The sequence below is a fragment of the Tupaia chinensis genome, unplaced genomic scaffold, assembly GCF_000334495.1.
Source record: "Tupaia chinensis unplaced genomic scaffold, TupChi_1.0 Scaffold000126_2, whole genome shotgun sequence".
Taxonomy (NCBI): Eukaryota; Metazoa; Chordata; class Mammalia; order Scandentia; family Tupaiidae; genus Tupaia; species Tupaia belangeri.
The window spans coordinates 2,392,667-2,407,122 of record NW_006159594.1 but is presented as its reverse complement, the minus strand read 5'-3'; the positions used below and the strand labels follow the sequence as shown (position 1 = coordinate 2,407,122).

The following is a 14,456-nucleotide window of genomic DNA, read 5'->3' as shown; positions in this document are numbered from 1 at the left end:
ACGCCACAATCCCTTCTCCTCCATTCTCCTCTCGGGATCTTGGGCACGCACGCACACGCGCCCGGCGTGAGTTCTAAGCCACCAGGTCAGGAACGCAAACCGCGGTCGACTACGTGGGAGTCCAGCCACATAGCCATTACGCTAACTGCTGGTTCCCTTTCTGGTCAAATTTTAAAAATAGGGACCAGTAGGTGATGTGGTGGTTAAGGTGCTAGACACTCCCACATGGCCATCCACGGTTAAGTCCCAGACCTGGTGGCTTGCTTTCTCCCTTTCTCTCTCAATCTGGTCAAATTAAAAATAAATGAATGAATGAATGAATAAATAAATAATTATAAAAATAACTATTTTTAATTTAAAAATAATAAAAACAATTGGAAATAAATAATTGTTTTTAAAAAGGAGAGCTATGAAGTCAGTGGTTTGAAAAGAATGGGTTATGGGGAATGGAAAAGAGCTGGCCTGAGAAATGAGCAGAATCACTGGGCAGCACGGAAGGCCCGCTTGAGGTTGGAGATGTGTCATAGTGTTGAAATTCTTTTTAAAGCTTTGCACAGTGGCAGTATCGTAGCCAATGAGGTTTACCCGAGGCGCGATTATTGCTAATTGAAATTCTTTTTAGCATCTTGGCTATAAATGGTTGAATATTGATGGATAATTTAACCCAAGACTAGGTTTTTTTCTTGGCATCTGCAGTAAAACCACAAGAGAGGGGCATAAAGAATACAGGCAAAAGGCTGGCTCCATGGCACAGGGGTAAACATTACTCAAGAGAAGCTGGTTCCCACAGGTAGGCTGTGGTTTGAATCTCTGGCCCAGTTAGCAGGAAACATGCCAAGCATGCATGAGAACACTCAAGATCTAATGAACTGGAGGAAACGGATTACCGTGTGACCAGATCTTGTGGAGGATGTTCATATCTCTCTCTCTGTGGCATGCATGCTCTCTACTGTGAATAAAGAGTTTAAAAAGAAATGGAATGTGGAATATAAATTGTATGAATAAGGAAGACCAGATAGAAACAGACCAGAGGGGCAGAGGAATGGGTTACACGTCTTGGTGGAGTGAGAAAAAGTTTGGTGCTAATGAGAGTGAGGACAGGTGTTCTGCTCATAGGTTATTTGGATTTAAGACTACATGTGTGGAGGGGGAAGCAAGAACACAGAATAAAGAACAAGGGAAGAATCCAAATTCTAACATCTTCCATTCTCTACAATGTAATGAAAACTCCAAGAACAGATTATGCCATAAGCTATTGGAAGCCAGCTTTATATCTTCAGTCTAGCAAGACAAATACTCGTTCAGGACACACTATGGTAAAGAAGTCCACACAGACCTCCTCATCTCCTCTGCTCCCATAAACTGACCCCTGGCTAGCTTAGTGGCAATCTCTAGTTTTTCATCATGAACAGAAGGTAAACCAGTTAATTCAAGGAACTCGCATTAAGCTGCCTAGTATACACAAAAACACCGCAAGGTGGTAAGGACAAAAAGATGGATAGATAAATCAGTCTTCCTGTGAGGAGTGAGAAATTAGCAAAGGACTCGGACATTTTTGCACAGCGAGATAACATGCTATAAACAAACCTGGAAGGAGATGTAAGAAAGGTTTTATAGAGAAGCTGACATCTGCACTATTCAATATAAGTTCTCCAGGCAGGTAAGTAGGAAAGGTAAATAGGGTGATTGAGACAGGAGGGATTATATGAGGCTTGCAGGCTTGAGATATGACATTCAAGATTTTAATTTGAATTCAAGATAGGGTTCCAAAAGAGAACTGTGCCCAGAGAAGTAATTAGGATCCAGGTCTGAGAAGCCTCATATGTCAGAAAATGACTTTACCCAAACAATCATGGTCAAATTTTTAGTATCCATCAAAATCAGAACTTGTCTTAATACTTAGAGGGGCCGACAAGTGGCATGGTGGTTAAGGGCACTGGACTCCCACATGGCCGACTGTGATTCCAGTTCCGGACGACTCCCACATGGCTGACTGTGATTCCAGTTCCGGACCTGGCGGCTGGCTTTCTCACTCTCCTTCTCTCTCTCACTCTGTCTCTCTCTGATCAAATTAAAATAAACAAACAAACATAAAGGTATTAAAACATTTAGGAAAAAAAATACTGATTAGATCCCAAATTTAAAAAAGAGAGAGAGACAAACAACAACCAGGCCACAGGTGGCATGGAGGTTAAAGACAGGTAGACCCCACATGGCTGACTATGCAGTTCAAATCCTGGACCTGGTAGCTTGAAAATCATGCCAGGCACATGTGTATGCGTGCCTAAAGTCCCGAGAGGAGAATGGAGGAGAAGGGATTGCAGCGTGGTCATCCCCACCAAGGGATGATTTCTCTTTCTCATTCTGTCTTCTGCTAGTGCACATGCCCTGTAGCAAAAAAAAAAAAAAAAAACAGGTTGGGGCCAGCAGGTGGCATGGTGGTTAAGGCAACTGGATCCCACATGACTCATTGCATGGCTTGAGTCCTGGGCCCAGCTGCTTGGAAAACATGCCAGGCACATGTGCATGCATGATCAAAATCCCAAGAGAATGGAGAAGGGATTGTGTATGTGCAATCCCTTTTCCTCCATTTTCCTCTCGGGACTTTAGGCACGCATACACATGTGCCTGGCATGATTTTCAAGCTGCCAGGTCCAGGATTTGAACTGCATAGCCAGCCACGTGAAATCTACCTATCTTAACATCCAAGCCACCTGTGGCCTGGTTGTTGTCTCTCTTTTTTTTAAATTTGGGATGTAATCAGTATTAAAACAAGTTCTGATTTTGATGTATACTAAACACACACACATACATACGTGGGCCATCAGCAAGGCTGGCACACATGGGAAGTTTCCAGGTTTGTACCCTAACCCTGAACATGCCAGATACACATAGCATCATTAGATCTGGAGCTAGCTGAAGGTGGGGGTGGATCACAGCATGACAGACTATTGGGGGAAAGTGCCCGTCTTTCTCTCTCTCTCTCCCTGTCTCTATACTCACGAACAATGTGAATAATCTGTTTAAAAAATGAATAAATCCTAGGGGCCAGCACGTGGCATAATAGTTAAGGGGCTGGACTTCCACATGGTTGACCACAGTTTGAGTCCTGGGCCCAACAACTTTAGAATCACGTCAGGCATGTGTACGTGCATGCCCCAAATCACAAAATAGAGAAGGATTGTAGCATTGCTACCCCCCCATGGGAGTGACTTCTCACTTTTCTCTTTCTCTAGGTGAGAAAGACAACTGTGCCTTACAGCAGAAAACCTAAAAGAAAAATAAATAAAAATCCTGCCATGGTAGTAAAACATGAGACTTTGCAAGGCTGACCCATGTAGGAATGTTCTGGGTTTGCGTCCAAAGATCTCTCTGAACATGCCAGGCATGTATGTGTCCATGATCCAGGGCTGGCTGATGCTGGGGGTAGGATGCAGCACCAAGACCCTCTTTCTCTATGTCATTCAAGGAAAAAGTAAATAAACTTTAGAAAATCCTTCTGGTGTGAAAGAGTGATCCTAGGGAAGGTGACCAGGAGAGCAGCAAGAAGGCTGTATGGTAATTTACATGAGAGATGATGGAACCTGAGCCAAATATGTGGTAGAGGGGAAGCATTTGATAGATAGTCAAGAAATAAGTGGAGGCCTTGGGGACACTGATATTTGAGAGGGAGGTACTGAAAGAGGCCTACATTTCTGAAATTAGAGATCAGGTGGTATCAATTTCAGATGATTCCAAAGACACTCGAAGTTATTTTTTAAATTACAAAATTCACTGATAATATATATATATATTAAAAAAAAAAAAAACCACAATTCTGCTTCCTGGAACCTTATTTATGTCTGCAGAGAAGGGCTGGGTCAGAATGGGCAATACTCATTGAAGTAGGTAAATGAAGGTGCTTTCGGGCTGGAACCACAGGTGATTTCCCACCGTACTTCTTCCCTGAGAGAGAGCCTTACTCAGCTTCCGACTGGTTGCTCCCAGATGGGCCAAACAGAAGTCAGAAGTCACTTCCCACAGGTCTGATTCTCTGGAGGAACTAACCTAATTGCATATCCTCTTAAAACAGCAGTGGCAGGGGCTGGCAGGAGCCGTGGTGGTTAAGGGTGTTGGACTCCCACATGGCTGACCATGGTTCAAATCATAGACCTGGAGGCTTGCTTTCTCACTCTCTCTCTCTCCCCCCCTCCCTCTCACGTCAAATTTAAATATGTAAATAAAGTTAAATAATAAAATAATTAAAAAAAAAAAAAAAGGCAGTGAGACCAGCAGTTAGTGCAATGGCTATGTCACTGGACTCCCATGTAGTCAACTGCAAGTCCCGGACCTGGTGGCTTAAACTCACACCAGGCGTGGGTGTAGGTGCGCCCAAGATTGCCAGAGGAGAATGGAGGAGAAGGGACTGCAGCATGGCCATCCTCCCTGGAGAGTGATTTCCAGCTTTCTGTTTCTCTGTCCAGCAAGTGCATGTGCCCTATAGCAAAAATCTCTCAAAAAAAAAAAAAAATGATGACAGACCAGAGTGAACTTTTTCAAAATAACTAGAAGCCTGAACACACACAAACACACACACAAATAAAAACAACAACATTGAAAGTTTTTTTCTTTTTTGTTTGTATTTCTGGGAAGAGAAGGTAATCACTTTCATAACCTCAGTCCAATTAACAGCTGTTCATCAGCTTTATATTATCCTCCCCTCCAATACAGTGTGAATTGTTCTCTGGTGTACAATGGGGACAGGAACATAACATGTACTTGGTACATTTGTTCAATCAAACAAATCTTTAAAAACACCAAAGAATACTAAAGGTGAGGCTTATTTTATGGAAGCAGATAAGTCACTGAGGAAGTCATGAGGCAGCACCAAGACTAAAATTCAGGTCACTGTCAGTGTTCATTGAAAATCTACACGCTCCAGGGACCAGCAGTTGGCGTAATGGATATGTTGCTGGACTCCCATGTAGTTGACTACAGTTCAAGTCCCGGACCCGGTGGCTTCAACTCATTCTGGGCACGGGTGTGTACGTGCCCAAGATCCCAAGAGAATGGAGAAGGGATTGTGGTATGGCCATCCCCCCTGGGTATGATTTCTTGCTTTCTGTCTCTGTCTCTCTGTGTCTTTCATGTACCCTATAGGAAAAACCTCTCCAAATAAATAAATTAAAGGAGAAAAAAAATTGAAAATCTACATGCTCTTACAATAGAGGTCTCCTAAGGAAATAGTATCAAAACCTATCACCCCCTAAGCCATGAGCATAAGCAAACCTAGGGAACTGTTGTGTGAGTAGATCTCAAGGATGTCATTAACCTGCTGACTGTGCCACGAAGCCCACAGCCAGTGAATAAGGGCAGGCGTTATTCTGGGGGTTCCAGCACACTGAGGCAAAAGTTGATACCCAAGCGAGGCTCTAGCCTCAGTCAGCACCCAAAGGTTCGTTATCTTCAAATAACTATAGTCCTGTCAAGCTGCCAAGCAGAAAGAGTAAAATAACAGCCACCCTCTCTCTGCCAGCCTCTGCACCAGACTGGACTCAGGCTTGCTTATGTCGACACCGAGCACTCACTGCAGGGGCAGGGAAGCCTCCAGTACAGCTTCGGGAAGAGTTTTAGTTACTTTATTAATTTATTTTAGTTTTTTTCAATAGGGCGCAACTGCTTGCCAGAGACAGAGAGGGAAAGTGAGAAATCATTCCCCCAGTGGGGCGACCACGCGATCCCTTTTCCTCCTGTCTCCTCCGGGATTTGGGGCACACACACCCGGTGTGAGGCTCATGCCCCAGTCCCCCCCAAACCACGAACGGCGGTGAACTATGTGGGGGTCCAGCGCCTTCACCACCACGGCACCTGCTGGCCCCCTTTACGTTAGGCGTTTATTTTGACGCAGGGCTATACAAGACAGGTAAGGGAGGTGAGGTTCAGAAGGCAGGATCCTCGCACGGGGCCACGCACATAGCCTCACTCCCTTCAGGACTGGGGGCCACGAACCGCCTCGGAAGGCTCGGTCTCCGCAGCCGATGGGACCTCCACCGCTGCAGCGGGCAACCGCTGCGGGACGTCCCCTGGGCGCGGACCAGACGTCGCTGGGCGTGTGTGGCGGGCACATTCTCAGGCCTTCCAGGGTGTGAGCCCAGGCGGGCAGCCACGGCCCGACCTCCCAGGCTCCAAATCTTTCCAGGGAGAAACGGGCAGCCCGATGGCGGCTCTTCTGAAGGCTCGTCTGCGACCTGCAGCAAGTCTAAGCTGCAGCCCGCCCCCCAGCAACTAGTCCGCGGAGCGCTCGAGCCGCCGCCGCAGGCGCCCCTAAGCTCCGGGAAGAGCCTTCCGCCGGCCTGAGGTCCCCGCCGGTGAGGGCGGAAGTGGTAAGACTGACGTGTCCCGGGCTGCTCTCCTGATCGCCGGGAGGACCCACCTCCGGAGACGGCCGACCCTCGCTTAGCGGGGTCGCCGGAGCTGGGCCGGACCTCCGGCTGAAGGAAATTCATCAGGGGGCATGTGCCGGGTGCGCTGTCCCCGCGGGGTGGCCGCAGCCGCTGCGACCAGGCACAGCGGCGGACGACCCCGTGGCGGTCGGGCGCCAGGTCCTCTCCAGCTCTCCGCTACCGCGCCGCTCCGGGGGAAACCCCGGCAGGAGCCCAAGGGCAGAAACGGGGCCGCAGAGGCCGCTGGCGCCGCCTTGGCCAGCCCTTCCCGCGCGGTGAGGACCCCGAGGCTGTGGCGGGAAGGGAGCCGAGGTGCGAGGCCGGACGGCGTTGCCATGGAGACGGGGTGGCGCTTAGCGCAGTGGAGGCCCAGGGGAACCCCAGGCTGGGCAGACAAGCGAGCAGAAGCAGAGCCTGCTCCCTGGGATGGAGCCGTGGTGCTGCGAGGGGGGCGGGCAGCCAGTGGGAGGAAGTGGGGCCAGTGGCAGCAATTCCAGGGACGTGACCTAGAGCGTCATGAGTCTATCCCTGGTTCCTGTAACTGCAGGACTTCCCCAAACAGGTTCCGCTGCCTGAAGGATGACAGTCCCAGGGAACCATCGAAGTTGGAGCTGCCAGTGGTTGCCAGTCCTGATACTCCTGCTGGACACAGGTCATGGGCCAGGAGTGGAAGGCGTGACACACTACAAGGCCGGCGACCCTGTCATTCTATATGTCAACAAAGTAGGACCCTACCATAACCCTCAGGAAACTTACCACTACTATCAGCTTCCAGTCTGCTGCCCTGAGAAGATCCGTCACAAAAGCCTTAGCCTGGGCGAAGTGCTGGATGGGGACCGAATGGCAGAGTCTTTGTACGAGATCCACTTTCGTGAGAATGTGGAGAAGAGAATTCTGTGCCACATGCAGCTCAGTTCTGCACAGGTCAGGCCTCCTTTCCAGGACTAAGGTTTATAGTTTTAAGACACTTTCCAGTGTCTTAGGTTTATAGTTCACCGTACCTGTATGGAAGTTACCTGACTTGATTCTAACCACAGAGGAGTTCCCAACTATTACTCCTACGTAGCTGTGTTTCCTTCCACACTGTCTCTTGGCTCTTTCAGACTGGCCCCTTTACTCTCTACTTAACCTTCCCTTAGCAAATCCTAGCCTTCATCCGTAGCCTATTCCAGACCTCCCTTATACCTGGCCTTTCCTTTTCCTAGCCCTAACCCTGTGTAGTTCTTTTTTTGAGAACTTCAACACTGGACTACAGTCTAACCCAGTGGTTCTCAACAGGGACAGCTTTGTCCTTTAGGGACATTTGACAATATCTAGAGACTTTTTTTTGAAGACACGGTCTCCTTGTGATCTTCCTGGCTAGCCTTTCACCTTAGACTATAGGTTCACTCTCCTGCACCCCACCTTTAGGTTGGAGTGGGAGTCAAATCCAGTCCTCCTGTTTTGTCTCAGCCTGCCTGAGTATAACATCATAGCGGCAGGTGTCATCATAGCTGAACCTAGACACATTTCTGATTGTCACAACTGGGGGTACTACTGGCAAATAATGGGAAGAGAAGAGACCAGGGATGGTGTGTCATATACATACGCACAGGTCAGCCCCCCACAACAGGGAATTATCCAGCCCAAATTCCAGTAGTGCTGAGGTTGGGAAACCTGATCTAACCCTGTGCTTGGGGAGGCCTTGTGTGACTGACTCCTTACTCTTTATAGGTGGAGCAGCTGCGCCAGGCCATTGAGGAACTGTACTACTTTGAATTTGTGGTAGATGACTTGCCAATTCGTGGCTTTGTGGGCTACATGGAAGAGAGTGGCTTTCTGCCACACAGCCACAAAATAGGACTCTGGACCCATTTGGATTTCCACCTAGAATTCCATGGAGATCGAATTATATTTGCCAATGTTTCAGTGCGGGACGTCAAGCCCCACAGCTTGGACGGGTTACGACCTGACGAGTTCCTGGGCCTCACCCATACTTACAGTGTCCGCTGGTCTGAGACGGCAGTGGAGCATCGGAGTGACAGGCGCCGTGGTGATGATGGTGGTTTCTTTCCCCGAACACTGGAGATCCATTGGCTGTCCATCATCAACTCCATGGTGCTTGTGTTTTTACTGGTGGGTTTTGTGGCTGTCATTCTAATGCGTGTGCTCCGGAATGATCTGGCTCGGTACAACCTGGATGAGGAAACCACCTCTGGAGGTTCTGGTGATGACTTTGACCAGGGTGACAATGGCTGGAAAATTATCCATACAGATGTCTTCCGCTTCCCTCCATACCGTGGTCTGCTCTGTGCTGTGCTTGGAGTGGGTGCCCAGTTCCTGGCCCTTGGCACTGGTGAGGTGATAAGAATTAATCAGGGATTTCTCTCAAGGGTTAGAACTAGGTATGTAGTATGTTCATTAAACATCTGTGGAGGGCCAGCCCTTAGCCTAGTGGTTAAGGTGGCTGAATCCCACATGGCCAACCATGCGGTTGATTCCCAGACCTGGCAGCTTGAGAAACATGCTGGGTATGTGTATGTACGTGCCCCAAATCCTGAAAGAAAAAACAAAGAAGGGAGTGTGGAGCCACGATTCCCCATGAGTGTTTTCTTGCTCTTGCATGCTCTCTCTTTCTGGTGGATGCATGCCCTTTCTGGCAAACTTGGGGGGAAATAGTCTGGATTTTCTCTTCTATCCAAGGTGGAGGGCAGACCTAAGGGATGGGGTGAATAATTAAAGGATGTGTGTATTATATTGTGGGTTTTCTGGACAAGAATTGGGAGAGATTATTTTGCTGGAGGCCCTGGGTTTGGGGGGAAAAGGGTGCTGATTCCTCTGAAATTACTAGAAGTGGGGTAGGTGAACCTAACATGGGCTTTTCATTGCCACACTGCAGGCATTATTGTCATGGCGTTGCTAGGCATGTTCAATGTGCACCGTCATGGGGCCATTAACTCGGCAGCCATCTTGTTGTACGCCCTGACCTGCTGCATCTCTGGCTACGTGTCCAGCCACTTCTACCGGCAGATTGGAGGCGAGCGTTGGGTGTGGAACATCATTCTCACCACAAGTCTCTTCTCTGGTGAGGACTTTTCTTTCCCTGATGGACTGACCTGAACTAAGAATACATTATAGAACCTGTAATAAAGTCAGAGTAAGGTTTTAAGGGAAGGCATACAGCAAAAGAAACGGAGTTAATGAAAAAACCATCAAAGGACAGGAATATATTTCTTTTAGATAGTTGTACATTATTAAGCCTTTAAAATGTCCTAGGCAGGACCAGCAGGTGGCATGGTGGTTAAAAATGCTGGACTTCCATGTAGCTGACTGTGGTTCAAGTCTCAGACGTGGTAGCTTCCTTTCTTTCTCTGGTCAAATTTTAAAATAATAATAATAATAGGACCAGAAAGTGGCGTGGTGGCTAAGGTACTAGACACTCCCACATGGCCAACCATGGTTCAAGTCCTGGAACTGGTGGCTTGTTTTCTCACTTTCCTTCTTTCTTGCTCTCTGTGTCTCTCTCTGGACAGATTAACATGAAATGAATAAATAAGTAACATTAAATAAATAATATTTTTTAAAAATAACAATAACATAAAGTGAAATAAAAATAATTATTTTTTTTTTTGGAGAGGTTTTTCGCTATAGGGCGTGTGCGCTCACCAGACAGACAGAGAGACAGAAAGTGAGAAATCACCCCCCAGGGGGATGGCCACGCCGCAATCCCTTCTCCTCCGTTCTCCTCTCGGGATCTTGGGCACGCACGCACACGCGCCCGGTGTGAGTTTTAAGCCACCAGGTCCGGGACGCGAACTGCGGTCAACTACGTGGGAGTCCAGTGACATAGCCATTACGCTAACTGCTGGTCCCGAAATAAAAATAATTCTTAAAAAAAAATGTCCTAGGGAAGGTGGTAAGCAGTTGGCGTGCCTTCATCTCATTTACTTCTCATAATAACTGTGTTAAATAAGTACTGTTGTCCCTGTTTCACACGTGAGGAAATTGGACTTCAGGCTGATTAAGTAACTTGCCACTCCTAAAAAGTAGTGGCCAGGTTTCAGACCCAGGCACTTTGATTCTGGAGCCTGTGTTTTTAACCATTACACTAAAATAATACCCTTTATTTTTTGGATAGTCTCTTTTTTTACTTTGGAGGTGAGCCCACTTTAGCCCTTCAAAACAGATTGTCCTTTCAAAGGCAGTAGTAAATGAATTCTGAATCCTTCTTGTTCTAGTCTGATGTCTCATTTATATCCCATCACGTTTATACGAGGGACTTTCATAAAGTTCATGGACAGGGCTGGCAGGTGGTGTGGTGGTTATGGGCAGTGGACTCCCACGTAGCTGACCATGGTTCGAGTCCTGGACCTGGCGGCTTGCTTTCTCTCTCTCTCTCTCTCTGGTCAAATTAAAATAATAAATAAATAAATGTATGTAAATAAAGTAATTCTTTTTTTTTTTTTTTTTTGGAGAGGTTTTTCGCTATAGGGCGTGTGTGCTAACCAGAAAGAGAGAGACAGAGAGACAGAAAGCGAGAAATCACCCCTCAGGGGGGATGGCCACACCGCAATCCCTTCTCCATTCTCCTCTCGGGATCTTGGGCACGCACGCACGTGCATGAGTTTTCAGCCACCGGATCCGGGACGCGAACCACAGTCGACTACGTGGGAGTCCAACGACATAGCCATTACACTAACTGCTGGTCCCAATAAAGTAATTCTTAAAAAAAGAGAAAGTTCGGGACCAGCAGGTGGCATGGTGGTTAAGGCACTGGATACGCCCACATGTCTGACCACTTTCTCACTTTCTCCCTCTCTTGCTCTGTGTCTCTCTGGTCAAATTAAAATAAATGAATGAATAACTTAAAAATAAATAATTCTTTAAAAAATAAGTAAGTTCATGGACAAAAGGAATTAAAGTACAAGTTTATTTTGGTACAAAAAGTTGAAATCCATGCAACTTGAACCATGGTCAGACATGTGGAAGTGTCGAGCGCCTTAACCACCATGCCACCTGCTGGTCCCCAATTATTTAATTTTATTTATTATTATTTTAATATTGTATTTAGCTTTATTTATTTATTTATTTTTAATTTGACCAGAGAGACAGAGAGAGAGAGGGAACGTGAGAAAGCAAGCTGCCAGGTTCGGGACTTGAACCATGGTTGGCCATGTGGGAGTCAAGCACCCTAACCACCACACTACTTGCCAGCCCTACATTATTATTATTAATTTTTATTATTATTATTATTTACTTTGACCAGAGAGAGAGGCAGGGAAAATGAGAAAGTAAGCTGCAAGATCTGGGACATGAACCTCTGTTAGCCATGTGGGACACCTCCAGTGTCTTAACCACCTTGCCACCTGCCGTCCTCTCCTCTATGAAATTTTTGAAGACCATTTGCTTTTGAACCAGGGCTTTATGAAATCAGGACCTTAATCCAAAGGAATGTCTTATGCTAGGAATTATCAATGCCCTGGCAAGACAGGCTCCTGGGGGCAGGTGGATTCATTGGTCAGATCACTGTGTAGCTGCTTCCTTGATCTTTGATGCCTGGATAGGAGTAGTGTTGGTAAGGTAAGGAACAAAGACCAATGTGGTACGAAGGGGCAGAGGTGAAGGCAGTCAATTCAGCACAGACATCCAAAAGCACAGGTGGTGTGTAGAGATGTGCTGACCCTCCCTCTGGGGGCTCATCCCTGCAGTGCCTTTCTTCCTGACATGGAGTGTGGTGAACTCGGTGCATTGGGCCAATGGTTCAACACAGGCTCTGCCAGCCACCACCATCCTGCTGCTTCTGACGGTCTGGCTGCTGGTGGGCTTTCCCCTCACTGTCATTGGAGGCATCTTCGGGAAGAACAACGCTAATGCCTTTGACGCACCTTGTCGCACCAAGAACATCGCACGGGAGATCCCGCCCCAGCCTTGGTACAAGTCTACTCTAATCCACATGACTGTTGGAGGCTTTCTGCCCTTCAGGTATTTTCCTTTTATCCCAAGGCATTAATCTCAGGTTCCTGACCTCTTGCTTTTCAACTTTCTCCTCACCCAGTACCCTAGCCCAACCTCAGTGATAATCCCTTAAAGAGTTCCTCCTGTCCCCAAACAGCTAAATTTGAATCTGTTCAGATATGAGCGTCTCACTTGCAAAGCTCTCCAGAGACACCCCTTCATCATCTTCCCAGTTTCTGACTTTAGGTCTATAGGTATCATGCAGGGCTTAAAGCCCATTTCGTTACTCATTAAATTTGTTTACCTCTTTGTGCCAGGTAGATAATACAGTGGAAAATAAAACAGTCAAGATCCCTGCTCTTAAGTCTGTCCAGGAAGGTGTTCTTAAAATGAGAACAGCTAAATCATAGGCAAAGGAATCCTCTAGAAGCTAGGGTATCGGGCAGAGTGGACTCCTTTTCCACAGTGACTCAGCACCATGGGAGAGGGGGAGCTGGACTTTAATGCCATGTATCGTCTCTTCTCTTACAGTGCCATCTCTGTCGAGCTGTACTACATCTTTGCCACAGTATGGGGACGGGAGCAGTACACTTTGTATGGCATCCTCTTCTTTGTCTTCGCCATCCTGCTGAGCGTAGGAGCTTGCATCTCCATCGCGCTCACCTACTTCCAGTTGTCTGGGGAGGATTACCGCTGGTGGTGGCGATCTGTGCTGAGTGTTGGCTCCACCGGCCTCTTCATCTTCCTCTACTCGGTTTTCTACTACGCCCGGCGCTCCAACATGTCAGGAGCAGTACAGACAGTAGAGTTTTTTGGCTACTCCTTACTCACTGGTTACGTCTTTTTCCTCATGCTGGGCACCATCTCTTTTTTTTCTTCCCTAAAGTTTATCCGTTATATCTATGTTAATCTCAAGATGGACTGAGTTCTGGGTGACAGAACTTGCTCTTCTCTCCCTTTCTTCATGTCCCATTGAACTCTCCTGCCAGCTTCTCTTCTGGCTGAGTGACTGAATTGTGTGATGGCATTGTTGCCTTCCCCTTTGCCCTTTGGGCCGTACATCCCCAGAGAGGGCCTGAAAACTATAAATCTCTATCATATAAGGAGTATATATTTGGACTTTTACGTTGCCTTTAGTCTGGGTCCTGAATTTTCTTTTTACAATTATCAAAATAAAATTTATTAAGAAAAAGGATCCTGTCGTTAGAGGTTTTGGTCTGGATGTAGGAACTCATGCCTGCCGTTGAGGGCACAGTTGCCTGGAAAGCTGAGCTGGCCGCTGAATGCACGGAAGCTCTCCAAAGGAGCCTGGGAACTCTCGGCGGGGGGAACCTATATTGTCAGGGCCCTGTTTCCCGGGCTCCGCCAGCGCTCAACCTAACGGAAGTAGTTGTGCCGCCGCACATTGTAAGAAGCGAGTTGAATCACCATGGCAACCGGGGGCGTGCCGAGCAACGCCTTTTCCGCCGGAAGTGGGTGTCAGAACCTCCACGTGCTGTCCCTCCCCCGTCCGGGTCGGGTAGTGGCGGCCCCGCTTGCTCCCCCGGGACAGCTCTTCGGGGAGCTGCTGCTCCCGGACCCCGAGCGCATCCGTCGGGTACGAGACAAGCGGGACCCAGCCAGGGCGAGCGGGAGGTCGCGGGAAAGGCCTGACTCTGACCCCCAGCCTTCCCCCAGGCCACTGAGCAGCTCCAGATCGCTCTTCGGGATCCTGCCGCCCTGCCCGCGCTCTGCGACCTGCTGGCCTCGGCGGCTGACCCTCAGGTGAGGCTCTGGCTCTCCCTGCCGACCTCCCCATAGTACGCCACCGGTGGAGCCCCAGTTCCCAGCGACCGCCCTCCGCGAGCCCGCCCAGCACCTTTCTGCCGGGACCCTCACATGCCTGCTCCCTCCTATCTAGATCCGCCAGTTCGCGGCCGTATTGACCCGCAGGCGACTGAGCACCCGCTGGCGACGGCTGGATGCGGAGCAGCGGGAGAGGTGGGCTGGGTGGCGAGTGGGATGGGCTGCGGTGGGCTGGGGCGGGGCCAAGATGTGGCTCCTAGGCAAGCCCACACCTGCCACCTGTGTTCCAGCCTCCAGGCCCCGATCCTGACAGCC

General features: G+C 48.4%; 2 protein-coding genes, 1 non-coding gene and 1 pseudogene across 6 annotated transcripts in view; 3 read left to right on the top strand and 1 right to left on the bottom strand.

The window, feature by feature from the left end:
* The first annotated feature begins 545 nt into the window (after nt 1-545).
* LOC114007125 (uncharacterized) lies at nt 546-675 on the top strand (annotated as a pseudogene).
* Nucleotides 676-5,298: 4,623 nt separating this feature from the next.
* On the bottom strand, nt 5,299-5,422 carry LOC114007122 (small nucleolar RNA SNORA3/SNORA45 family). The gene has a single exon (XR_003548761.1). It is a non-coding gene; the product is annotated as a small nucleolar RNA SNORA3/SNORA45 family (small nucleolar RNA).
* Nucleotides 5,423-6,505: 1,083 nt separating this feature from the next.
* On the top strand, nt 6,506-13,549 carry TM9SF1 (transmembrane 9 superfamily member 1). Of its 4 annotated transcripts, none has more exons than XM_006144551.3 (6): nt 6,506-6,697; nt 6,985-7,346; nt 8,136-8,757; nt 9,301-9,486; nt 12,110-12,383; nt 12,888-13,549. In XM_006144551.3, exons 2-6 carry the CDS (start codon nt 7,002-7,004, stop codon nt 13,279-13,281), a joined length of 1,821 nt encoding a protein of 606 aa, XP_006144613.1. In that variant the 5' UTR covers nt 6,506-6,697; nt 6,985-7,001; the 3' UTR covers nt 13,282-13,549. The 4 variants fall into 4 exon arrangements, with proteins under 4 accessions (XP_006144613.1, XP_006144614.1, XP_006144616.1 ...); XM_006144552.3 differs by having other exon boundaries at nt 6,970-7,346; XM_006144554.3 differs by having other exon boundaries at nt 6,506-6,734.
* The window catches only part of IPO4 (importin 4), a gene marked incomplete at its 5' end in the record, with an annotated part of 9,314 nt that continues 8,219 nt past the window's right edge, over nt 13,362-14,456 (top strand). Inside the window, 7 exon segments of the mRNA XM_014586273.2 lie at nt 13,362-13,470; nt 13,473-13,595; nt 13,598-13,646; nt 13,648-13,862; nt 13,865-13,953; nt 14,034-14,120; nt 14,257-14,336. Coding sequence (XP_014441759.2) covers nt 13,362-13,470; nt 13,473-13,595; nt 13,598-13,646; nt 13,648-13,862; nt 13,865-13,953; nt 14,034-14,120; nt 14,257-14,336 — 752 coding nt within the window.

Excerpts from the sequence above, each read along its gene's own strand:
- TM9SF1 (XM_006144551.3), top strand. The coding sequence starts at position 7,002 with ATGACAGTCCCAGGGAACCATCGAAGTTGGAGCTGCCAGTGGTTGCCA. Across the intron at positions 7,347-8,135 it reads TGCAGCTCAGTTCTGCACAG|GTGGAGCAGCTGCGCCAGGC; the intron begins GTCAGGCCTCCT and ends TACTCTTTATAG. Across the intron at positions 8,758-9,300 it reads GTTCCTGGCCCTTGGCACTG|GCATTATTGTCATGGCGTTG; the intron begins GTGAGGTGATAA and ends GCCACACTGCAG.